This window comes from Phoca vitulina, unplaced genomic scaffold (assembly GCF_004348235.1).
Source record: "Phoca vitulina isolate PV1807 unplaced genomic scaffold, GSC_HSeal_1.0 scaffold2, whole genome shotgun sequence".
Taxonomy (NCBI): domain Eukaryota; kingdom Metazoa; phylum Chordata; class Mammalia; order Carnivora; family Phocidae; genus Phoca; species Phoca vitulina.
In genome coordinates, this window is record NW_022589705.1 from 60,002,257 (window position 1) to 60,029,177 (window position 26,921).

At 38.5% G+C, this 26,921-nt stretch overlaps 1 protein-coding gene across 2 annotated transcripts in view; it reads right to left on the minus strand.

Annotated features, from left to right (window-relative positions):
- ZFYVE9 (zinc finger FYVE-type containing 9) overlaps positions 1-26,921 on the minus strand; it is a 179,794-nt gene that overhangs the window by 667 nt on the left and 152,206 nt on the right. For both annotated transcript variants that reach the window (XM_032429028.1, XM_032429019.1), the window contains 5 exons: positions 11,291-11,441; positions 8,743-8,823; positions 6,211-6,373; positions 3,396-3,501; positions 1,282-1,458 (listed from right to left, as the gene is read on the minus strand). In XM_032429028.1, coding sequence (XP_032284919.1) covers positions 1,282-1,458; positions 3,396-3,501; positions 6,211-6,373; positions 8,743-8,823; positions 11,291-11,441 — 678 coding nt within the window. The remainder of the gene's footprint in view (positions 1-1,281; positions 1,459-3,395; positions 3,502-6,210; positions 6,374-8,742; positions 8,824-11,290; positions 11,442-26,921) is intronic.

Consider the following 26,921-nt stretch of genomic DNA (forward strand, 5'->3'; position numbering starts at 1 on the left):
ACATCTACCAATGAACACAAGGTTCTCCTCTTCCCTGAACTGTCATTATCATCCTGTCATGTATTCATCCTAACTTCGCCAGTGGGTAGCTATGAGACCTTAGGTAAGACACTTAACCTGTCAAGGCCTTAGTTTCCCAGGAAAGGGCAGGCGGCGGGAGGCAGCACAGAGAGGTATAGAATGTCAGAAATAATACCTAAACCTTTGGTTGTGGAAATTAAAATGAGAAATATACAAGGTTCAACTCCCTAACAGCAGGAATTGAACATCTGTTTTCCCATCCATCCATCCACCCACAAGCCTTTTTCTGAGCACCCACACACACATGGATTCAGATGAATGTAACAGGGCCCCTGCCCTCAAGAGGCTCACACATCTGGCAGAAAAATGCTTGTTCTTTAATTGTTTTAGATAAGGCAATTCTCCAACCAGGTTATCAGTATCATTCGAGAAAGGACCAGGAGACCTCATTTGTATTACCCTGATATGCTTATCAGTTCCGAATTGGTCAAGACCTTAAGTAGAAAATAAGTACATTGATTGATGACTAGGCAGGAAGTGGAGCCCGATCATAACCTTTCACATTTTCCCCGATAGTGACACAACTCTGCATTAAAGCATGAGCAGTGGGACATGTCACAAATCCAAAAAAAACAGAGATTAGAATACAGGGCCACAGGAGACACATACTGGGACAAGGAATTGGGGGAGGGGGTGGACTGTTATTACAAACAGCATACAAAAATATTAAGTAAGACAGGAAGGGAAGCCTGGCCACAGGAGACCCAAGCTGACAGGAAAACAGAAAAACAGATCCAGTCCTCATCCACTGACTAGCACGGAAATGCTGACAGAAAAACCTTAAGGACTGAGAGGTGCAGAGGTCTGAAACCTGCTGCAGCTAGGTTAAGAAAATAGGCTACGGGGCAGCTTGGGACCTGCTGGCTCAGGGCAGCAGAACAATTCCTGAAGGGTGGAACTGGGGAGTCTCAAAGAGGAGCACTGATGCCATCCACACAGGGGTGGCAGGTCCTCACACACTTCCCCTCCTTACCCCACACTTACAACTGAGTCCTTGTAAGACATTCCGGTGAGGAAGCCAAGGTTCAAATGGTTCAGAGAGTCTCACCAGGCAGCATATCTGGGGATATTACTGATAGAGGGAAGGCCGGAAGACCCAGAGAACCTAGGTTCTCTGGGTCGACGCAGGAAAATTCACATGTCAGAAAATACAGACATTGCTCAAGCCCAGCTTCCAAGGCTACCTAGGACTCTTCTTACCTGGTCTGAGTCAAGTGTCACACGTAGTCCTAGTTTAGTCATTCCATCTTCCTTCAGAAGCTTAAGGTGGGGACAGAGAGCAAGGCAAAAAGCCTTGGCAACATGCTCAGTCAATCGGCTATGATCTGCAGGATCACTCAGGCAACTATGCTGGTCATCATTTTCTAGGAAAAACACCTATTCCCCAAACAGAAGAGACTTTTAGCCTTGTGCCCAGGAGATGTGGGGAAAAAAACCACTGCATGAGCCCACTGTGTATGAGCACCCTAATCCCCTAAGATGTGCAGAAGACCTGACCTGCCTACCTGCCTGGTCTCAGCCATGGTCATAATGGTATGCTTTACTGAGAACCAGAAAAGGCTTACATTTAGCATTGTGTATTTCTAAAAGGTAATTTTTTTATGTGGACAATCTTCTGTGAAAATCATCTTGGAATCTAAGAGAACAGCTCTTACAAGATTATGTGACCCAACCCCTTCATGTTACAGATCACTCAGAGAAGAGAAGTGACTTGCTCAAGTGCACAGAAGTCCTCAGAGGCAAGGCCAATCCAAGAATCTAAGTCTTCTGCCTCTCATCACAGAGTTTTCTTGTCACAAGGCCATGCCACTGCTGAGGCGAGAACTGTGTGCACTAGACAGAATGAGAAGCACAGCAAAATTGGGACTGAGAGACATGAGTCCTAGTCACATAAAGGAGGGTCATGAGCAAGTCCTTTGACTTCTTAATGCCCAATTACACCTTTAAAACAGAAAGCCCCTGCCCTCCCTGGTTATTGTAAATGATATAAAAGCATAATATAGAAGATACAGATATGCAAATACATAATGCTTATATATACCACCCCCTCACTTACTGCTTGGTGGCTTATGCTAAGAGTACTTTAAAGGGGGCAGCCCGGAAGCACCAGTGCACTAGTGAGAAAAGCATCATGAAATGATGAGTAGAACTCTGCAGTGGGCATCAGAAGACCTCTTGCCCCTGCTATGCCAGGCCTCTGCGCCTGTTTCCTCATTATGCAAATAAGATGGGTCACACTGTTACCTCACTGGATTACTGGGGAGCAAAAGGGAGGGAGAAGAGGTCAAACTACTTGTAAGTGATAACGAGTTTCACAGGGTCCAGACTGCACTACTTGGAATGTGTCAAAGGGACAATCATTACAAAGCAAGCTGCTAAGACCACTGAGCTGCAATATGAAAACACTGAGCCTGGTGGTACGAAGGGTAAGTCATTTGGAACAAAAGCTCAAGAAATAGAGAACCAGGTTCTAGTTTCTTGCTCTCACGAACCAGCTGTGTGAACTTAGGTAGCATCGAACCTCTCTTGGCCTGAGTTACCTTGTGTGTAAAATGGAAAAGCTAGAAGTCACAGAATTTTTTTTTAAATTAAGACTTTTAAAGCTGCAAGGAATTCTAGAAGTCTTATAATTTAATGTTTTATTTTATGGAGGAGTATAACTCAGGTTCAAAACAAATTAAGAGACCTACAGCTTACCTGTTTATTCTCAGAGAATAAACTTCCTGGTTTGTCTGAGATGTACACGCATACAGGGTCCCTGCCCTGATCCTCTCACTCCCGGTTAGCCTCTCATACAGCTTTCAGGTAAAGGAACGTACAGTGGAAAAGAGCTTGGGAGTTGGCTGGATCTGGGTTTGAAGCAGAACTTTGCCCTTACTTGTTTGCCTTGTAATCTCGGACAAGGTACTGAGTCTCTGAGCTTTAGTTTTCTTATCGGTGAAGTAAGCCTATTTTTTAAAGACTGTGTTATCCAAGATACTTTTAACTGTGAGTACAGCATTAACTAGCCCAGCATTCTGAAGAATACAGCAAAGATGGTATATACTATTCAGAGAAGCATCCTTCTTGAATTCTAATTCAAACAAATCTCTAAAAGCTCATTCATAAAAAGTAAGAGAAATCAGATTGCTACAGGTTATACTCGGTGGCATTTCTTCCTGGAGAGCTAAGATAGGCCAGAGGGAATTGGAGTACCGAAGGTAAACAGAGACATTTTCTCTTCTTATTCTCCAAATCAGCCCACAGTGTGTCTCTGAACCTTGCAAAAAGTTGTGCTCAAAGGGAATCAAGGATGCCAAGTTTCATTTCCTTACCTCTGTCCATCTGATGACTTTTCCATTTGCTTTATACTCTGATCCATGGAATATCTTCACACTTGTTATAGACTCCATGGACTTCCCATCTATAGGACTTATAACACTACAATAGAGGCAAAGGAAAGAGATGGAAGCGGGTCTTGAAGTTAGAAGAACCACTTCTCTTATCAAGTCTTGCTACTAATTACACTGGACGCTTTGTTGAACACATCTGTTTGTACAACATATCACGGTAAGAAGACACTGCACAAAAATGTACATGAATAGAGCTCTCATGGGAGGGGCCTATGCACTGAAATAATTCAAAGAACACATATAAAAAGGAGCCATGATTCCAGGAGTTGGTTCTTTCAATGTAAAAAAAACTATCTATTCAACCTGCTCTCTTCTCCAGCATTCCTTCCCAAATTCAGTGAGTGCATGGCCACCCATCCAAGCTTGCTCTCCCCTCTCCTGTCACACACTCTGCTCCTGACCATGATAACACTCACGTGTTTGCGTATCCGCCTAACAAATGAACTTCTTAAGGGGAGGGAATATGATACACTCACCTCTGTATGCTGTATTCCCAGGTCTGACACACTGCTTGGAATGCAGGAGTTTAATATTTATTGATTAAAAGAATTATTTGACCAAGTATGTTAATTATAACAGTGCTGGTGTGAGCTCATAAACAAGTATTTATATTATTATTACAACAAATTCCCTTTAGTGCTAAATTATCACTCCTAGATTCCTGAATGGAAAGGCCACTTTTTATAGTAATTTCCTCTCCAAAATATAGCAAGCATAAATAGGTAGAGAGTCACACTTATTCTGATGAGCATTCAAAATAATTGTCACAAAGATTCTAAACTCTTCCTAACAATTTTCAAACCTATTTATGTTTTTTAATCTCTATGTAAAAAGATAAAATTGAACTTAAACTTCAATATCAGGGATTCATTTCACTCACGTGAATTAAAATTATTTAAACAACACTGAAATTAATTTCCAACTCATGAAACAACAGTATCAAAAAAGGGCACTCTTGGGGCGCCTCGGTGGTACAGTGGGTTCAGCGTCAGACTCTTGATTTCGTCTCAGGTTATGATCTTGTAGTCGTGAGACTGAGCCCCACGTTGGGCTCCATGCTCAGTGCAGAGTCTGCTTCAGATTCTTTCTCCCTCTTCCCCCTCTCTACTCACATGCTCTCTAAGATGAATAAAATCTTTTTTTTTTTTTAAAGGGCACTCTTAGTTGATTAGAGTATTTTGAGAGAGGAAATCCAGACACTGAGGGACAAGCTGGAAAGCATTCAATTTATACACTACACACTAAACTCCTGAATTCGAGAGTCTTCCCTAACTAGTTCTTCTCCTGTTTTCTAAGATGCTGTCACTGTCACTTGCTGTAGGAAGGGGCAACCTGCTTGTTATTAGTTACTGCTACCTTATGGCATCAGATTTTCCAGATTATCAATTTTTGGTCCTAATAACCATGTTCATTTCCAACTATATTAGAGAATTCAACACAAATTGATTTTGAAATTATAATTTCCAGTGAAGTATGAGAAGATAAAGGGCTATTTGCAAAATAGGGAAATGTACTCATTGTTTTAGAAATTGCTTCTTTTTGTTCAATAACAAAAGTTTTAAGAGATTTTTGGGGGCGCCTGGGTGGCTCAGTCGTTAAGCATCTGCCTTCGGCTCAGGTCATGATCCCAGGGTCCTGGGATAAAGCCCCACATCAGGCTCCCTGCTCAGTGGGAAGCCTGCTTCTCCCTCTCCCACTCCCCCTGCTTGTGTTCCCTCTCTTGCTGTCTCTCTCTCTGTCAAATAAATAAAATTTAAAAAAAAAAAAGATGAAAGAACAGCAAGAACAAATGTCTGAGGGCAGAAGTAGAGTCAATGTGTTCAGGCAAGAAGGCAGGTGTTGCTTCTGTGAGGTAAGAGGGTGGGAGGATTGTGTGAGGTCATATAAGTTGAAAAATACTTTGGCTTTTACCCTGAATGATACTGGAAGCCAGTGGTGGGTTCTGAGCAAAGAAGGGACATTGCTCTGGCTGCTGGATTAGAAACCGATTAGGTTGGGGGGCAGGAGGAGTTGAAGACTAGAAACAAGCAAGCCAACTGAAAGGCTACTGTAATAATCCAGACCAAATGATGGTGGCCTGAACCAGGATGGTGGCCGGAGAGGTAGTATAATTCTGGATACATGTTGAAGTAAAATATAACAGGATATATAAAATATATGCTATAAAATAGAACAGTACCAGGATTTACCATTGGGGTAGGTGTAGGGTGTGAGAGAAAAAGAAGTGTCAAAGATGACTCCAAAGTTTTGGCTTGAGCCCTCAGAGTAGAGTTGCCATATACTGGGAAAGAGTATAGGACTTGAAGCCCAAGGAGGTGGTTTTAAGTCCTAACCCTGCCACTTCCTGGCTCTGTGGAGTCACTGAGCCTTTAGGTGCTTATTTACTTGGTAATATGGCAAAAACAACACTAGTTATTATCTCAAATGAAATAATGTTAGCAAAAGGGCTTTCTTTTTATAAAACCATAAAAGGCTTAGGTTATTACTATTATGTCGATAACTTTAGAGGATTGTTTTGTTTCATCAACTCCTTCCCTCCACCCTTCTTCAAAAATATACAGAGAAACTCCTTCAGAAATTAAGCCAAGAAACTAGAAATTTAAAATGTTATGTTACATATATCCAAAGCAGTCCTTTCTCTTTGGGCTTTCAGTAAAGTTATAAACACCAGTGTAGACAAAACCCAGAGCCAAGTCCGTAACTAAATGCCACAAGAGGGAAAGTCCTCTGCATTTACCCCTTGTTGACTTTCTTGTCATCATCCACCCACTGGATGTAGATGTGCTCCTGGGGATCCTCAGCGTCCGCCTTGCCGCAGGTGATGGTGAAGTCCTTCATGTCTCGCAGTGCCTGCCTCAAGGCATCCATGTTCTCTGCTGTGATCTGGACCATAACGCCATCTGAGAATCAGCACCAAGATAATACAGATGGAAAAAACGCAAAGCCAGGGAGAGCGGCAGATGAATCACAAATCCCTTTAGGATTAAATGTAAAACTCTGTGCTGCTCTCTAAAGCTGACAGATATAAAGAGGTTCTGTTCTTTGAGCTGAATCTCTTACTTCTGAGAGTGCTATGAGGAGCAAACACCAGATGGCTTCTGCTTAAAAACTCACCTGTTGATTTCATTTCAGACACAATTGAGTTTCTCCTAAGACCGCTCAAAGGGAAAACGTACACTTGGTCACATCCCCCTTCTGGACTGATAGAACTGTTTTCACTCTTGCATTTATCATGCTCTAATCATATTTATGTGTTTGCACCCCTGTCTCTCTCACCTTACTGTGACTGCCCGGCATACAATGAATGCCCAGGAAATGTTTGTTAAATAAGTCACTGAGTAAACAACAGTAGTAGGAGAAGGAATAAATCCATTCACTGGCAGCAGTAAGGCAAACCTACCACATGTGTTTCACATGAGCCACCTTGTAGCCAACACATGGCAACTATTTTTGGCCTGCTACCTACCCAAATCAAAGGCAAACACTGAAATTCAGGGTGAAATTTGTCACATGTTGAGCAATTACCCGGCTTCATTGACACAAAATTTCATCAACTAAGATAATTTCATAAAAGCTTCAATAAAAATTTCATAAATAGGCTGCCAACTGTTCAACTGACACAGTGAAATATAAGACCTAAGGAATTCCCAATCCAAAGACACACACATAACTTTTAAACACAATACTTTGCATTGTAATGATCTGTGTCAGTTCAAATTATCATTTCCACAACATTTAAAGGGTGTTTTTTTAATCATCTTTGTCAAGATACAATTTCAAATGTAGTCAAGACTTGATCACATAGGCATTAGTCACTTAAGACCAATGACTGTTTAACTCCTAGATTTCTTAACAATTTCTTAACAGCATGCTTCTGCTTTGTAGTTAAAGTTGTGAAATTTAGTTGTAAAATATTAATGTACTTTGCTCTTCACTAGTTATTTTATCAAGCTTACCAATAAAGGAGGTCAAAGCCAGTATCTATTAACACAAGTAACACTGTCTCTGTATTTCAGTTAACACACTGGACTCCAGCTTTCAGACAGGGCACTGGAGGAAAGCTACTGTGGAAATGAAAACCTGTCAGCATGTGTGGCTGACGGTACCTTCCAAAGGTCACCACGGTATCTCCCTTCTCACATGTTTTCTCACAATGCTACCTTCCCATTTCCCCATTAAGAAGTGGAGTCTAAATCCTCCTCTCTTGAACCTGGAAAGGCTTATGACTACTTCCAACACTACAGTCTGGTAGAAGTGACATTGTGTGACTTTCGAGACTGGGTCATAAGAAGCAACCTGGCTTCTGCCTTTTGCTAGAACACATGCTGCAGTAAGAAGTCCAGCTACCGCAAGGCCACCAAGGCATGCTAAGGAGTCAAAGTGTGAGTACTTCAGTCTCCACTCCTAGTCTTTAAATCAACCCAGGCCAGGCCCCAGACATGTGAGTGAACGAACCTTCAGATAATTCGAGCCCCCAGCTATCAAGTCATCCCAATTGAGGCCCTGGACATCCCTGTACTACCTTGTCAAGATTCCTGACCCAGAGGAACATTTTAAAATAGTTGCTTTAACCCATTAAGTTCTGGGTAAATTTGTCATGCAACAAGACTAACCAGATCAAAGTAACCAGATCAAAATATAGGAAGAGTCAAATGACAAAGAAAATAAACAGTATACTCATTAGTCTTTCATTAACTCTCATTTAATTAGCTTTTGTCAGGATATGTGTCATGTCTAATCTAATTATAGCAAACCAGCAGCAAGTGCATCCCATTCTGTACCCCAAATGATGACTGCAGCACTCTTGTGAATTAAGGCAGACTGAACTTCATCTACGTATTTACAGATTTGAGCCCAATGATATATTTGAACTCAGACTATGTTCCCTTGGGTACCCTATCCCAGAGCTCTGAAAGGCCATCTCTTAATTTTTATGTCACTGTCCCATGATATCTCTACCACTTACTCCCTTCTTTGGAGAATTAATTAGCTTAAGAGTAAGATGCTATTGAATACATAATAGGAGTCAGGAATCTACTGTAGAAGTATCATGGTTTGACTTAACATCCTTGTTTTTTATTTTTTTAAATTATTATTATTATCATTTATGTAAGCTCTATGCCCAACATGGGGCTTGAACTTAGGACCCTGAGATCAAGAGTCGCATGTTCTACCGACTGAGCCAGCCAGGCACTCCAACATCCCTTGCTTTTTAGTTATATAATTAGGATTGAACTAATACACATGCAGTAAATAACTTACTCTTTACCTTCCACAATACTGGATTTGGCAAGATATCCGGAAGATGATTTCAGAGCGCCACTGAACACAAAGAAACTGGCACCAGTCACTAAAACAGAATATAAATAGTTCAGTGTAGATCTGGAGATACAAAGACTAAGAACAATAATGAAATATTTGATAGCTGGTAACTCCAACCATCATCATACGGAAAACAAAAAATATCAACTCTATACACCACAATATACAAGTAACCAATAATTCTGATGCTTATGATAGCTTTGGGAATGAAGTTTTAAGATACACTCCCTCATTTTGTTTTCCTCTCCCTCCAATCAAGAATTAAAGAATCTTACAAGCAAAGAAATCTTAGTGGTCAAGTCTAGGGCTTGGCAAACTACAACCTGTTTGGCCTGCAGCCTGTTTTTGTAAATAAAATTTTATTGGAACACAGTCATGTCCACTCATTTGCATACTGTCTGTGGCAGTTTTTGAAGTATGCCAGAGTTGAGTAACTGGTAACAAAGACCACAGGCTTGCAACGCCTAAAATATTTATCACCCAGCCATTCACAGAAAAAGTTTGCTGACCCCTGATCTAATACCTTTTTTTTTAACTTTTATTTTTTTTAAGATTTTATTTATTTGACAGAGAGAGACACAGCAAGAGAGGGAACACAAGCAGGGGGAGTGGGAGAGGGAGAAGCAGGCTTCCCGCCAAGCAGGGAGCCCGATGCGTGGCTGGATCCCAGGACCCCGGGATCATGACCTAAGCCGAAGGCAGACACTTAACGACTGAGCCACCCAGGCACCCCAATACTTTTTTTTTTTTTTAGATAAAATACATTTTGAAGATGGAGATATGGTTGGCAACCATTTTACTGACCTAGTGCAGTTCTTTAAAAAAAAAAAAAACCTTTTTAAAAGACATACACCTGTTACCATTATCTCTTCATAAAAGAAAGGATATTTAATCATATTTAGCTTTAAGAGTATTTCACTATGCCCCTCCACATCTTTTTTTTTCCTTAAGATTTTATTTTTTTAAAGTAATCTCCACACCCAACATGGGCCTCGAACTTACAACACAGAGATCAACAGTCGCATGCTCCACCAACTGAGCCAGCCAGGAGCCCCTATGCTTCTCCACATCTTAAATTGGACTAAGTAATCCAACTTCCTGCCCACTGGCCCTGCAATATCTCTAACAGGTGGACATCCAGCTTTATCAAAGACTCCTAGGGATAAGGAGTCCACAATGGCACAAGGCAGCCCATTCTACTTCTGGATAACTCTCGGCTTTACTCAAATTGAGTCCAGATCTAGATTCCTGTAACTTTCACCCAATGGTGCTGGTTCTGGCCTTTTGAAGCTATAGAGAATAAATTGAATCTTATTTCCACATACTAGAAAACCTTAAAAATAGAGATAGCTATTTTTCACCCTCTTCCAATCTAGACTTTTCCAGATTAAACATGTATAGTTTATTCAAAAAATCTTCTTTTGACATACTTTCCAAATTTTTCACAGGCCTTGAATCATCCTCTAAAGAACCTCCAGTTTTATCAATGGATATCATCAATTACATTAATGATATCCAGAACTTAATTCAAATATTCTAGGTATCATCTGACTAATAGAGAGCACTGTGGACTTACCACCTACCTTATTTTGGATATCATATTGAATATACACGTGACAAAGACCTTTTATGCCTTTACTAAACAACCGATTGAAAAAACATACTGGAGACAGTGACCTATATCACTGTCAGCCAGAGAAATAAAGCATACCAGAGAAAGCTAGTTATGGGAGATATTCTGAGGAAAAACAAGATTCCTAGTCAAATAAATCTGGGAAGGGCCAGGCACTACCTTCCTTTTGGAAAATTATAATATACATCAGCCTGTTAAAGGCTCTGAAAAGTCCTGAAGTAAAGAAATCTGTTTAAATTTGTTTAACCCAGGATTTCTCAGTTTAAGGTATTATGTAAGACTTCCACTTACGTATTTTTTAAAACCATAGAATCTGATAAGACACCTTAAGAAATGCCACCATAAGCAATGATTCTTAAATTTCAATATGCATTTGAACACCGCGCCTTGTTAAAAAAACAAATTCTAATTTAGCAGATTTGGGGTATAGATTCTTCATTTCTAACAATCTCCTAAGTGATGAGGCCACACTATGAGTACCACTGAACCAAGAAGCCTTCTTTCAGAATCCAGTCAACCTATTAATTAACAGTCTTCGGATATGGTCATTCAACAAGCTTCAAATCTACCTAAGCATATTCTAAGGGGCCTAGTCTCCTACCTTCAAATATCAATTCTGGCTCTGCCAATATCCTGAGGCAGTATTTTCAAAATGTTCCCTTTATTAGTAGAGATCCCATTTGCAACTCTGAGTCTGGCTACTTGGGGAGTCAATGTAATCTTGGGAGAATAAGCTTGGAAAGGTTAATTTCATCAAATTGTTTGCGGCCACCTAGCTAGACTGTGAGAGTTATGGGTCTGAGATATCAAACTTTCCAAGTCCAGTACAATTCTTACCACGTCAGTCAGCTCAAATACTCACCCTTTCTGGGCTGGTTGTGAATGCTGATAGCCTGGGTCTGATAGTTTCCGTCATCATTCTGTACACACACAAGATGAGAGTCTGCCTTCTCACTGAAGCAGGCACCTCCTGCCAGGACATGCTCATTGGACTTGTTCATGGCTTTCATCATCTGCAATCAAAGAAGAGGGTTAGCTTTCTTATTCTGCAAAAAATGGACATTTTTTTTTTGGTCTGGCACAGCACAACTCTTTTACCTCAAAGACAAAAAACAATAATGAAAAATCAGTCACCATTTGGAAAAAAAAATCAACATATACAAAAATTCCCTGTATACTTTATAGGTGATTTGTATTATAACCTAAGTAAGCACATGACATATTTTGCATTCATCTTTTTGGTATTTTTGTTGCTGCTCTGAACTCAAGTAACATTAGTTTAGCTAATTACAGTAACTTCTCCTATCCACTGTATTCTCTGAGGATATATACACTGAAATTCTAAGTCAAAAGAATGTTCCATATATAAGTGCATCTGCCCTCTTTTCCCATATTCACACAAAGGAATGTTTTCCTCTAGAAATATATAAACTCCATTACTTAATTTTACTAATTTATGTTTGAAATCATCAATGAAATCACTTACTAATATGTTGCTTTGTTTTATTTTTTCCAAGTTTTTATTTAAATTCCAGTGAGTTAACATATAGTGTAATATTAGTTTCAGGAGAAGTTACACTTACATACAACACCTAGTGCTCATCATAAAAAGTGCCCCCCTTAATACCCATCTCCCATTTAACCCATTCCCCTGCCAACCTCCCTTCCAGCAACCCTCAGTTTGTTCTCTATAGTTAAGAGTCTGTTTTATGGTTTGCCTCTTTTCCCCCCTATATTCATCTGTTTCATTTCTTAAATTCCAGATATGAGTGAAATCATATGGTATTTGTCTTACTCTGACTTATTTCACTTAGCATAATACACTCTAGTTCCATTCACATCATTGCAAATGGCAAGATTTCATTGCTTTTTTTTTTTTGATGGCTGTGCAAATATTCCATTGTATATATATACCACATCTTCTTTATCCATTCATCAGTTGATAGACATCTGGGCTCTTTCCATAATTTGGATATTGTTGATAATGCTGCTATAAACATCGGGGTGCATTTGCACCTTTGAAACAGTAACTTTGTATCCTTTGGGTAAATACTTAGTAGTGATATTGCTGGGTTGTAGGGTAGTTTTATTTTCAACTTTTTGAGGAATCTCTATAGTGCTCTCCAGAGTAGCTGCACCAGTTTGCATCCCCACCAACAGTGCAAGAGGGTTCCCCTTTCTCCACATCCTTGCCAACATCTGTTGTTTCCTGTGTTGCTAATTTTAGCCATTCTGACTGGTGTGAGGTGGTATATCTCATTGTAGTTTTGATTTGTATTTCTATGATGAGTGATGTTGAGTATCTTTTCATTTGTCTGTTAGCCATCTGGATGTCTTCTTTGGAAAAATGTATGTTCTTGTCTTCTGCCCATTTCTTAACTGGATTATTTGTTTTTTGGGTATTGAGTTCGGTTAAGGTTTTTCTTTTTTTTTTAAAGATTTTATTTATTTATTTGACAGAGAGAGACACAGCGAGAGAGGGAACACAAGCAGGAGGAGGCGAAGAGGGAGAAGCAGGCCCCCTGCTGAGCAGGGAGCCCGATGCGGGGCTTGATCCCAGGACCCTGGGATCATGACCTGAGCCGAAAGCAGACGCTTAACGACTGAGCCACCCAGGCGCCCTGAGTTCGGTAAGTTCTTTATAGATTCTGGACACTAACTCTATCAGATATGTCATTTGCAAATATCTTCTCCCATTCCGAAGGTTGCCTTTTAGTTTTGTTGATTATTTCCTTTGCTGTGCAGAAGCCTTTTATCTTGATGAAGTCCTAATAGTTCATTTTTGCTTTTGTTTCCCTTGCCTCTGGAAACTTACCTAGTAAGAAGCTGCTACGGCCAATGTCAAAGAGGTTGCTGCCTGTGTTCTCCTCTAGGATTTTGATGGTTTCCTGTCTCACATTTAGGTCTTTAATCCATTTTGAATTTATATTTGTGTATGGTGTAAGAAAGTGGTACAGTTTCATTCTTCTGCATGTTTCTGTCCAGTTTTCACAGCACCATTTGTTGAAGAGATGGTCTTTTTTCCATAGCTAATATAATCTTCAATGGGGAAAAGTTAAGAGCTTTTCCTTTAGGGTCAAGAATAAGACAGGAATATCCACTCTCACCATTGTTATTTAACATAATACTGGAAGTCTTAGACTCAGCAATCAGACAACAAAAAGAAACAAAAGGCATCCAAATTGGCAAGGAAGAAGTCAAATTTTCATTATTTTCAGATGACATGATATTCCATGTAGAAAGCCTGAAAGACTCCACCAAAAAATTGTTAGAACTGATACATGAATTCAGCAAAGTTGCTATAAAACCAACGTTCAGAAATTTGTTACATTTCTACACACCAATAATGAAGCAGCAGAAGGAGAAATCAAGGAATCGATCCCATATACAATTGCACCAAAAACCATAAGATACCTAGGAATAAACCTAACCAAAGAGGTAAAAGATCCGTACTCTGAAAACTATAGCACACTTGTAAAAGAAATTGAAGATGACACAAAGAAATGGAAAAGCATTCCATGCTCATGGATTGGAAGAACAAATATTGTTAAAATGTCCATACTACCCAAAGCAATCTACATATTTAATGTAATCCTTATCAAAATGCCACCAGCATTTTTCACAGAGCTAGAGCAATCCTAAAATGTGTATGGAACCACAAAAGACCCCCAATAGCCAAAGCAATCTTGAAAAAGAAAATCAAAGCTGGAGGCATCACAATTCCAGACTTCAAGCTCTATTACAAAGCTGTCATCATCAAGACAGTATGGTACTGGCACAAAAACAGACACAGAGATCAATGGAACAGAAAAGAAAACCCAGAAATGGACCCACAACTATATGGTCAACTAATCTTTGACAAAACAGGAAAGAGTATCTAATGGAAAGAAGTCTCTTCAATAAATGCTTTGTTCTTATCAAATGATTTAAGATAATAATTCTGAACCTAAACTGAAAGAACAGGCCATTTTATATCTAGTAAGCAAATCTGAACTTACATTATCTTGGTGCTGAACTCTGGCTTCTAATTGAAATAGGATAGTGATAATTTGTTTTTTCATTCCCATTTTTTCCTTCATACCATCCCATTTGTCCACCTTTCTGATTCAATCCTTTAAATGGCTTTAATCTTTCAAAAACCTAGTCCAAAACTTCTGTTTTACTCCCCTCTTCCTCTTACATTACAAACTGCAGTACTACAGTGTGAAAAATACCAGGTGAGTGTTCTGATACCTTTTATATTCCTCTATCAACACACTCAAAACAAAATAATGTGAGGTTAAATTCACATACATAAAATTAACCACTTCAAAGTGAACAATTCAGTGGCATCTAATACATTCACAATGGTGTGCAATAATAACTTTTATCTGGTTCCAAAACACTTCCATCACTCCCAAGTAAAAAACCTTCCTCTAACTGGTTTCTTCCCACTCCCCAGTCCTAACCACCAGTCTGCATTCTGTATGATTTTATTCTGGCTATTTCACACAAATGGGACCATATAATACATGACCATTGTGTCTGGCTTCTTTCACTTACATAATGTTCTGGAAGCTCATCTATGGTGTAGCATGTATCAGTACTTCACTTCTTTTTATGGCTGAATAATACTCCATGTGTTTGTGTGTGTGTGTGTGTGTGTGTGTGTACACATATACACACATACAATATACACCTACATATACATGCATCAGAGTTTGTTTATCCATCCATCCATCCATGCACATTTCGGCTATGCTCACCTTTTGACTACTGTGAATAGTGCTACTATAAATGTATGTGTGGATGTACTTATTTGGGTAAATATTTTCAGTTCTTTGGGGTATATGCCTGGAGGTGGAATTGCAGGGCCATGCAGTAATTCTACATCTAACTTTTTGAGGAGTTGCCAAACTGTTTTTCACAGTGGATGAACCATTTTTTATACTTTCACCAACAACATACAAGGGGCCCAATTTCTCTACATCCTTGCTGACACTTATTTTCTGTTGTGGTTTTATAGCCATCCTAGTAGGTGTGAAGCAGTGCCTCATTGTGGTTTTGATTTGCATTTCCCTAATGACTAATGATGTTAAGCATCTTTTCATTTGCTTGTTGGCCATCTGAATATCTTCGTTGAAGAAATGTCTATTTAAGTCCTTTGCCATTAATTTTTTTAAAAAAAAGATTTTATTTAGGAGTGCCTGGGTGACTCAGTCGGTTAAGCAGCTGCCTTCGGCTCAGGTCATGATCCCAGGGTCTTGGGATCGAGCCCTGTGTTGGGATCCATGCTCAATGGGGAACATGTTTCTCCCTCTCCCTTTGCCTCTACCCCCCCGCTCATGCTTTCTCTCTCTCTCTCAAGTATCTCTCAAATATACTTATTTGAGAGAGAGAAAGAAAGCAAGCAGGGGGAGGGGCAGAGGGAGGAGAGGATCTCAAGCAGATTCCATGCTGAGAGCCCCATGAGCAACCTGGATCCCACAACCCCGAGATCATGACCTGGGCTGAAACCTAGAGTCAGACATTCAACCGACTGAGCCACCCAGGTCCCCCAAGTCCACTGCCCATTTTTTAAAAATACACAGTGTTTTATTAGTTTCAGGTGTACGATATAGTGATTCAACAATTCCATATATCACCCAGCGCTCATCACAAGTGCACTCCTTTATCCCCATCACCTATTTAACCTACCTCCCACCCATGTCCCCTCTGGTAACCATCAGTTTGTTCCCTGTTCTCTATAATTAAGAGTCTGTTTTTTCATTTGTTTCTTTCTTTCCCCCCCCCCTTTGCTCATCTCTGTGAAGTAGGGGTACAATTTCATTCTTTTACATGTGGAAATCCAGTTGTCCTCACACCATTTGCTGAAGGCTATTCATTCATCATTAAATGGTCTTGGCACCCTTGTCAAAATCAACTGACCATAAATGTATAGATTTATTTCTGGATTCTTAAGTCTGTTCCATGCTAGTACCACACTATTTTGATTACTGTAGTCTTGCAGTAAGTTTTGAAATTGGGAAGTGTGACTCCTCCAAATTTGTTCTTATACAAGATTATTTTGGCTTTGGAGGCCCTTGCAATTCCAAAAGAATTTGAGTACTGGCGGCTTCTTTTCTGGAAAAAAAAAAAAAAGGGGGCCACTGGAATTTTGATAGGGATTGCACTGGATCTGTAGATCCACTCTGAATAATACTGACACCTTAACAATACTAAGTCTTCCAATCCATGAACATGAGATGAGATCCCATTTATTTAGGTTTTCTTCATTTCTTTCAGCAATGTTTTGTAGTTTTCTTTTACCTCCTTGGTTAAATTTATTCCTAGATATTATATCAATACAATTCTAAGATATCATCATCTCCTGGCTTTACTTTTTTATATTTATAACTCTTGCAAAGTTAGTGTCTTAATATTTTACTGTATCACCAGAAGCATCCAAATAGTAACTGAATATTCCTCTCACACTGATATTTATCAACCTCATTAATTCAAACCACTTCCGTCAGAGTTTTCCAAACATTACTCTTAAGTAAATTTTCTGCAAACAGGATAAGTCAGCAGGAAGATTCCTATTTAGCAAAGTCAACTAAAACACTAATTTAGGTTCTCATTTGCAATTTACATTTGTATCACATGAAGAAACTGACATAATCACATATAATTTTTTTTAAAAGTAAACTCTATCCCGAGATCAAGAGTCGAATGCTCTGACTGAGCCAGTCAGGTGCTCCCACATAGCAATTTTAAAGAATGTTTTATCTATCATTTTTTCCAAATCATTAGGGTAAAGTGATTTCTAACTTTGTCTACACTAAGCAGATTAAGAAATATTCTCAATTCAGACATTCTAAATAAATTAGCTAGCTTCTAAGAAATAATTTCCCCAGATGTCAATTTCAAGCCAAATGAGGTAAACAAACTTCATACTTCTTTATAAATGAACAGTTTTACCTTTTTTTTTCTTTTAAGATTTTATTTATTTATTTGACAGAGAGAGAGACAGCAAGAGCAGGAGCACAAGCAGGGGGAGTGGGAGAGGGAGAAGCAGGATTCCTGCTGAGCGGGGAACCCAATGTGGGGCTCGATCCCAGGACCCTGGGATCATGACCTGAGCCAAAGGCAGCCGTTTAATGACTGAGCCACCCAGGTGCCCCCACTTTTACCTTCTTAAAATCATGCTCATTTACACCAAGAGAAGAGTTTCCCAAATATTCAAAAGGCTTTGCTGACCATAAAATAAAGTTACATTTGTCATATGATGATATAATACTCAACTTTCTAGTTGTGCTATTTCTCTGCTCTATCGATTCAAACTCTGTAGCATCTCCTCTATATATCCCTGTCTTCCCCAGAGTTCAAGATACAACTACCTCTTTTCTGGACATCATAATAACCTTATAACTGGTTTTTCTGCAGTCAGTCTCTGTCAGTTCTGATCCATTCCACACAATGTTTCCATAATTACCAAAGCACAGTGCTGATCATGTCAATCTTTTCTACCCTGTCCTCTGCTCAAAATAACTAGCTTCCCATGCTCTTACTCCAAACCAACTTTCCTGTCTTGCTTCCCTTCCTACCATATCCTTATTTGCAGGACTACTTCTTGATGTGCTACCATTTCCCATCTCTGAGCTCTTTAGCCTTCCCTTTCATCCCCCGTATCCAAGCATCTGAAAACACTACCCCCCAAAACAAGGCCTAGTAAAAATACCAATTCCTGCATGTAGCCTTCTTTAATTCCCAGACACCAATGTGACTGCTTCCTTCTTTGAACTGCCACAGCACACTGTTTGTACTTCTTATACTGTATCATCAACATTCAGCTTTGGATTATGATTAAGAGCAAGGACACAAGCCAGACTGCCAGCATTTCCTGGCTTTGCCCCTAACTCTCTGTGTGCCCTTGGGCAAGTTACTTGATTTCTCTGCGTCTCAGTTGCCTCCTCTGTAGAGAGGATAATAAAAGTAACTATTTCATACAGTTATGAGGGTTAAATAAATATAAAGTGCTTAGAACAGCACCAGAACATAATAAGTACTGATGAAGTGTTTGCAAATAAAATTTGTATGCTTGTTTCCTCCACTTTGCTTATAAAATTGTAAAGCAACCTAAAAATCAGGAGCAAGTAATTCAACCAAGTACCTCTTAGGAGATAATGGGATACAGACCCTTCCTAAGTGCTTGCGAATTAGTGAAAATGACATACTGATAAAAAGCAAGGAAACAATTGCTGTGACAACAGTATGTACAAAACAGCTAACATCTGTGGAGTGTCAACCTCAAGCCAGGAACTGAGCTAAATGCTACCCGGGTCTTACCTCAAAAGGGGGAGACGAACCATGAGAGACTATGGACTCTCAGAAACAAACTGAGGGTTTTAGAGGGGATGGGGGTGGGGGGGATGAGTTAGCCTGGTGATGGGTATTAAAGAGGGCACGTACTGCATGGAGCACTGGGTGTTATACGTAAACAATGAATCATGGAACACTACATCAAAAACTAATGATGTAATGTATGGTGATTAACATAACATAATAAAATGAAATTTAAAAAAAAGACTATTTTAACATATCAAGTGAAGCACTAAAGAAGCTTTATCTTCCTGTGTTTCCCACCCCTGGAGTTTAACCATCCACGAAGATAATCCTTAAAAGCCAGTTAAAAGAATACAATTCTAGGAATGATTGTGTTGGAGGAATGGGTGAATTTTTTTGGTTCACATACAATTACAGTGTCACATAGATTAGGTACCTAATAAAATAAGTTTTAACGATTTAATTCTATACACATTTATCAAGTGATTGACAATGACTTTAGGTAGAAAGATACTGCAGAGACATGGAAAATTTATGAAAGCACTGCACCAGAGATACAATGAAGAATGAAAGATACACTCTCTGCCCTCAGGGGGCTCAAAATTCAGAGCAGAAGGGGTTTCATATTCATCGGCTATACCAGTAAACAGAAGAAAGAAAGAGCGATACTGTCTGGGAGATGGAGAATTCTAGGAAGGTTTCCTAAAAGGTAAAACATTTGAATTGGCTATGAAATCAGGTACAAAGGAAGAACACTTTGGATAAAGAGAAAACCATGAGTGAAGGAACAGAAATAGAACTGAGTTGAGTAATGATGGAACAGGGAAGAATATCCTTTCCTGGAGATATTCTGGAACAATACAAGTATCCTTCCCATCAGCTGGAGTTCAACTGTGTCCAGAAGCTAGCACCCATGTTCAAGTCCTGTGGTACATTCCCTCTAAACCTACTTTGTTGCGGGTTTTTATCATGAGTAGATGTTGTACTTTGTCAAATGCTTTTTCTGCATCTAATTGAAGTGATACGATTTTTATCCTTTCTCTTGTTGATGTGATATATCACACTGATTGATTTATGAATATTGAACGACCTATGCATCCCAGGAATAAATCCTACTTGACCATGGTGAATCATTTTTTTTTTTGGTTAATAATTTTTTTAATCTATTGTTGGATTTGCAACTCCTTTCATTTTTTTGAAAAAAGGACTATCAAACAGATTTTGGGGACATCTGTTCTTGCTAGTGCTACAATGAACCTTTGAAATTATGCTTTTGTAAGTTCACATTTCTCTGAAGAATATGTGTAGCCTTGAATTAAAATAAACCAAAACTCCTATTTTAGTATCGTAGAGTGGGAAGGAATCTCAAGAGGCCATTCAGCCTAAATTATACTAGATGGGGAATTGTACAGACATATAATTTCACAGACTCTTGCATTATATTACAACCAACATAAATTTCTCTATTCCTTGGTACTGAGTAAAGGATTAACAAAACTTTGAGACTTGAGATTTTTGATACTAGGTTAATTCTTTGGCTCTATTCCCACAGTGACCTGATAATAGTTTGAATGTCCACTACATTACTTTAAAAAAAAAATTGGTATTTTACAATTATATTTAAAATTGACAAAATGTACATATTTAAAATGTATAATCTGATGAATTTTGACATGTGTATACTCCCATAAAAACAGCATTTGAAATCATTCTCTACTCTTCCATTGACCTATACATATATATTTACAGCAAAATAATACCGTCTTGATTATTCTACCTTTAAAATAAGCCTTAAGATCAGGTAGTGTAACTCCTTGAATTATGTTCTTTTTCCAAAGTTGTTTTGGCTAGGGGCACCTGAGTGGCTCAGTCAGTTAAGCATCTGCCTTCAGCTCAGGTCATGATCCCAGGGTCCTGGGATCGAGCCCCGCATCGGGCTCCCTGCTCAGCAGGAAGTCTGCTTCTCACTCTTCCTCTGACCCTCCACTTCCCCCACCCCCTCATTCATGCTCTCACTCTCAAATAAATAAAATCTTAAAAAAAAAAAAAAGTTGTTTTAGCTATTCTAGGTTCCTTGTATCTCCACATAAATTTTAGAATCAGCACCTCAATTTTTTTTTAAAGATTATTTATTTGACAGAGAGAGAGTGCAAGAGAGGGAACACAAGCGGGGGAGTGGGAGAGGGAGAAGCAGGCTTTCCTGCGGAGCAGGGAGCCCGATGCGGGGCTTGATCCCAGGACTCTGGGATCATGACCTGAGCCGAAGGCAAATGCTTAACAACTGAGCCACCCAGGCGTCCTCCTTTAACACTTCTTATACAATAGGTCTACTGGTAATAGATTCTTTTAGCTCTTATATTTCTGAAAAGGCATTTTGCTTTTTGAAACATATTTTTACTGGGTATAAGTTGATGGTTTTTTTTTCCAGTACATTAAAGATTTACTGTACTGTCTTGTGGCTTGAATTGTTTTGATAAGTAGTCTGCTGTCATTCTTGTAATTGTTCCTCAGCATATAATGTGGATTTTTTTTCTCTAGTTGCTTTTAAGATTCTTTAGCTCTGGTGTTAAGCAGTTTGATTAAGATAACTATAATGTTCCGTAATGTAGTTCTCATGTTTTCTGCAACTGGAATTCATTGAGCTTCTTGAATATATGGGTTTAATACTTCTAATTTATAAAATTTTTCATCACTGAGTTTTCAAATATTTGTTGTTTACTCACTTCTCTCCTATGAGGACTTCAATTATAGTGCTAGGCCAACTAACATCTCCCACAGTTCAATCATGTGCTGTTCGTTTAATTTTTTTTTAAAGATTTTATTTATTTATTCATAAGAGACAGAGAGAGAGAGACAGAGGGAGAAGCAGGCTCCCCACTGAGCCGGGAGCCTGATGGGGTACTCGATCCCAGGACCCTGGGATCATGACCTGAGCCGAAGGCAAACGCTTAACCATGTGAGCCACCCAGATGCCCATGTTCATTTAATTTTTAAGTCTTTTCTCTTTGTGTCTCATTTTGGATAGTTTCTATTGCTATGTTTTTAAGTTTACTAATTCCTTCTTCAGCAGTGTCTAATCTACCATTAATTTCATCCAGCATATTTTTCATTTCATTGTCATTCTCATTTCTTGAAGTCTGATTTGGGTCTTTTTGATATTTTCCATGTCTGTCCTTAACATGCTTGTGCCTTGATCGTATTAAAAGCCTTTCTCTTAAGCTTGATAGGTAGGATCAGGGCAGCCTGAACTTATGGATAACTTGGCTCAGTAGGAATAATCTGCCCCTAGTTCACTCTAGTTGGTAAGAATACAAACTATGCCTGGCCCTGTGGGAATTGTTTTACATGTATCCTTCCAGTGCTTTTCTCACACACATACACTGATTAGTAGTCAGCTGAAGATACAGTGGGAACCTCCTGTGTATCTCCATAGTTCTTTTATTTCCAGTAATCTGGTTTGCAAATTCTAGCCATCATGACCTCCCTACATTCTCAACTCTCTCTTCAACCCAGGGAGACCTTTAGGTTCAGTATGGGTTTCCCTTACCTGCACTATGGCCTGGAAACACCAGACAGTAAAGTAGGGCAATCACAGAGCTCAACTTCTCTGCCCCACTGACCTTTTTCTTTCTTTTTTTAACTTATTTTTTTTGAAGTTTAGCTATTTAAAGTGGACCTGTGTGTGAATGTGCCAGAACTGATATAACAATGTATCACAAAGTGGATGTGGCTTAAACAACAGAAATTTATTGTCTCACAGTTCTGGAGGCTGTAAGTCCAAAATCAAGATGTTGGCAGAACTGGTTCCATCTGAGGACTATAAAAGAAGAATTTGTTCTGGGCTTCTCTCCTTGACTTGTAGGTGGTCATCTTCTCCTTATGTCTCTCTACATCATCTTCCCTTTGTGAGTGTCTGGGTCCAAATTTCCCCTTCTTATAAGGACATCAGTTATACTGGATTAGGGCTCATTCTAATGGCTTCATTTTAATTTGATTACCTCTGTAAAGGCCCTAAAGTTAGCCCTAAAGTCATACTGATAACTGTTAAAATGATGTCTATAAAAATCAGTTTAGTATAGTGGCTAGGAGTAAGGACATTGGAATCAGACTGCCTGGGTTTGATTATGGCTCCACCACCTGCTAGTTCTATGCCTTAATATCCTCATCTATTAAAAGGAATTGAACATACTAATCTCACATAGATAGTGTAAAAATATATAGTTCCTGCTACATAATATACCTTCAATAAATGTTATAACTAAACACATGTTAGTTAATACAATGATCAAAATAATCTCATCATTGTAACATGAGTAGGGTTACCTAAACCAACAGAGAGCTTGAGTGGCCTTGATGAAGGAGATCAGAGAATTTATATACAAAGACTACTTCATTTATTAAATTTTCTATGCTGTCAGGAGTACTGTCTTCTAGCTTTCTAAGCTTAAAATCTTTCCTTAGTGGCCTCCTCTCTCCACAGTTTACATACAGCTGCCAAAACTCAGGTTTCTAAGGCTCCCTTTGATTAAGTCACTTCTCTGCTTTAGAACCTATACAATCTATTTACAGATTATCATATTAAACTCTAGATTCCTTTGCCTGATTTCTGAAGGCCTTTGAAAACCCAGCAGTCTCTTTGTACAACTTTACTGTCTATTTTAGCCTCTTCTTCACTGGGCAGGTTGTTGTCTTCTATCCTCCTTTCAAAACATGTCCATTCCTGGTGCTTTCCTGCCTTTTTTCCTGCAGGCCATCTATCACCCTTTTCACTTGCTTTTTTCCACCCTTCTCTTTCTAGTGCCTAAACATCATTCACTGTCCATTTCAAATCTTTTATTAATTTACACTTTAAGACATTTACATGAACACTTACAAACCTGTCCTACATGGAACATGCTGCTCTGGCTGTTAGGATTCAGGATCAACAGGAAATAAAGGAACATTCCTGACTGCTCCATTTACTAGAGCTCTCCTTTCTCTAAACTTTTAGTAAACTTACATAAGTTTCAGCACTTGTTTTCACATTGTTTTATCTATACTAGTTCTGTTTCATGTCTTCATTCAATAGATATTTCTCGTGCAATTACTCTTAACTAGGCCGTCTGCTAATGATACAGTGGTAAACAAGACAGACATAGTTCCTCATTGAAATAAGTCTGAAGAAGGAATTACAAATATAATGAGCATTACACACACAGTATGTGTAGAATTCTAGAGATGTTTATAACAGGGAGAGTCACCCCAGTTGGGAGATAACTAAAAGCTTATCTATCATCTAAGCTGACACCTGAAAAATGAGTGAGAGGCAGGTAATGAACAGGGAAAGCGTGCATCAATAAGGAAACAGCTTGTGCAAAGGCTTTAGAGCAAAAGAGAACACAGTCTAGAAAATAAGGAAGACTATGGGTATCAATAAAGAAAAGTAAATAAAAGGAAAAATGGAATATTATCATGAGTAAATACATAAGAAATTACTTTTTTTCAACTACAAGGTGAAGAATTATTACCAATACAATTCAGATGTCCAAGACTGAGAGAGAAACACTGAACTGAATTGAAATAAACAAACATAAAATATGAGTTGAAATAAAAATTGAATTAGAAGGGAAGTCATTCTGCTAAATCAAATAAGAAAAATAAGTAATATATAGTTGGTAAATTTTATTGAAAATGAAATGCAATAAACATGAAGAAATACAGTTACTGTTTTTGAAAAAAGATATCTGAACCTGCACAACCATAAACCTAGGAGGCAGATAAAGACAGGTAATATGAATGGCAGTTGTTGTCATAAATGTCCTAGGTCAGTACTGAAATAACTATGGAGGCCTCATAGCTCTTTACAGATATACTTTTATAAACAGATCCAATTCCCAAGCACCATCTTGCAAACACCAAGGATAGCAATGTTTATTACCCGCCTGAAGAGGACATCTGATTATCTTACTTCTGGACAATAAGCTCCCAGAAGGCAAGCATCATGTTCTTAACTCATCTTTGTATTTCATATCACAGAATATATTTAATAAATGTTTGTGAAATAAAAAATAAAAGTTCAAATTTGAGAAATAAATGTGTTTTCAAAGCATATCTCTTTTAAGATTATTTAGGGCACAAATTATACAAAAAATCAGTTCATTTTAAAGATTTGGCGCTACCTAGTCTAGTCTATTACTATTTGATATTCCAAGGTAGGACTATCTAATAGATAAAAACTGCTAATTGTATCACAGAAAAAAATAAAGCACACGTTCTAGCTACTATTTTCTACAGTCCTGAAAAAAGCCATTGCATTGAAGGCCATGGGTAAAAGCTTTCTTCACATAGGTCATTCTCATAAAATTCATTCTCCTGAGTTTATAAATCCAGTAAGACATTTACGTGATTCTAAGTGAAAGTATAAAATGTTTGAGTGTACAAATAAATGATGAATAAGTGGCTGAATGAAGGGGAAAAAAAGAAAGGAGGAAAAAAATGAAAAAAAGAGAGGGAAGGAGGCAATTTACTCTATACCAAGAAATAGTGGAGGGCGCCTGGGTGGCTCAGTTGGTTAAGCGGCTGCCTTTGGCTCAGGTCATGATCCTGGAGTCCCTGGATCGAGTCCCACATCGGGCTCCCTGCTCGGCAGGGAGCCTGCTTCTCCCTCTGACCCTCCCCCCTCTCATGTGCTCTCTCTCTCTCTCTCTCATTCTCTCTGTCTCAAATAAATAAATAAAATCTTTAAAAAAAAAAAAAAAGAAATAGTGGAAGGAGAAATTGGGGACTTACCATCCTTCTAATAAAATAACAAATTTTGGGATGCCTGGGTGGCTCAGTCAGTTAAGCATCTGCGTTTGGCTCAGGTCATGATCCCAGGGTCCTGAGATGGAGTCCCACATTGGGCTCCTTGCTCAGTGGGGAGCCTTCTTCTCCCTCTCCCTCTGCCTGCCACTCCCCCTGGTTGTGTGCGTGTGCAAACACGCGTGCTCGCGCTCTCTCTCTCAGACAAATAAATTAAATCTTTAAAGATAATAAAATAAATTTTAACCATTATTATATCAAACTAAGTTTCAAAATAAGATTTTTCTTTTAAACCATATGATTACTGTTGGACATTTTACAACTAATTTTAAGAAACTTTTGAATTTAAGAAAGACTTTTTTCTTGCCATTTGCAACGACATGGATGGAACTAGAGGGTGTTATAGTAAGCGAAATAAATCAATCAGAGAAAGACTATTATCATATGATCTCACTGATACATGGAATTTAAGAAACAAAACAGAGGATCATAGGGGAAGAGAGGGAAAAAATAAAACAAGACTAAATCAGAGAGGGAAACAAACAATAAGAGACTTTTAATCTTAGGAAATAAACTGAGGGTTGCTGGAGGGGAGGGGGTTGGGGGGATCAGGTAACTGGGAGATGGACATTAAGGAGAGCACGTGATGTAATGAGCAATTGGTATTATATAAGACTGATGAATCACTGAACTCTACTTCTGAAACTAATAATACATTATATGTTAATTGAATTTAAATTTTAAAAAAAGAAAAAAGAATTACTGACCTTCCACTAAATCTGCATTTTAATAGGTTCAAAACCTGCAACTAAAGCCACTCTGATCAACTAAAGAATCTTAAGCAGCCACCCAAGAGAAATGCAGAAAGCTGAGAATTCCCAGGACAAAATGGGTGGAGGACTTTAGCTCCAAATTCCTTGCTTCTAACAACATTTTTTTTTTAACAATAAAGTATTTTTATGAAAAAAAAAAAAAGACTTCACATAGCACATAGGCAAAGAGCACTGTTTACATAATTCTGTAATGTGTGTATAGAATGCAAAATTTCATTATAGTTATAAAATACAGCTTAATCCAAAATGCAACCATTTATTTGCTTTTGAAACCTTACTTAAAATTCATTTCAGGAGTTAATGCTTAAATGTTAAGTATTGTCAAAAATAATATATACTTACAAGAAGAGGGAAAAATGAAAAGATCCCACCACTAATGTTACAGATACACAGTTAATTTTATACCTTAATCGAAATGCAAATCTATCACTGATTTTCATGGTATCAAAAGCACAATCAATGACACAACTAATTACTAAATAAATCACAAAACTAACATCTTGATTTTCTGTCATGAAATTCCTCATCACTGATCTAAGTCATATAGTATTATGAACTGACTTCACTGTCAATTAA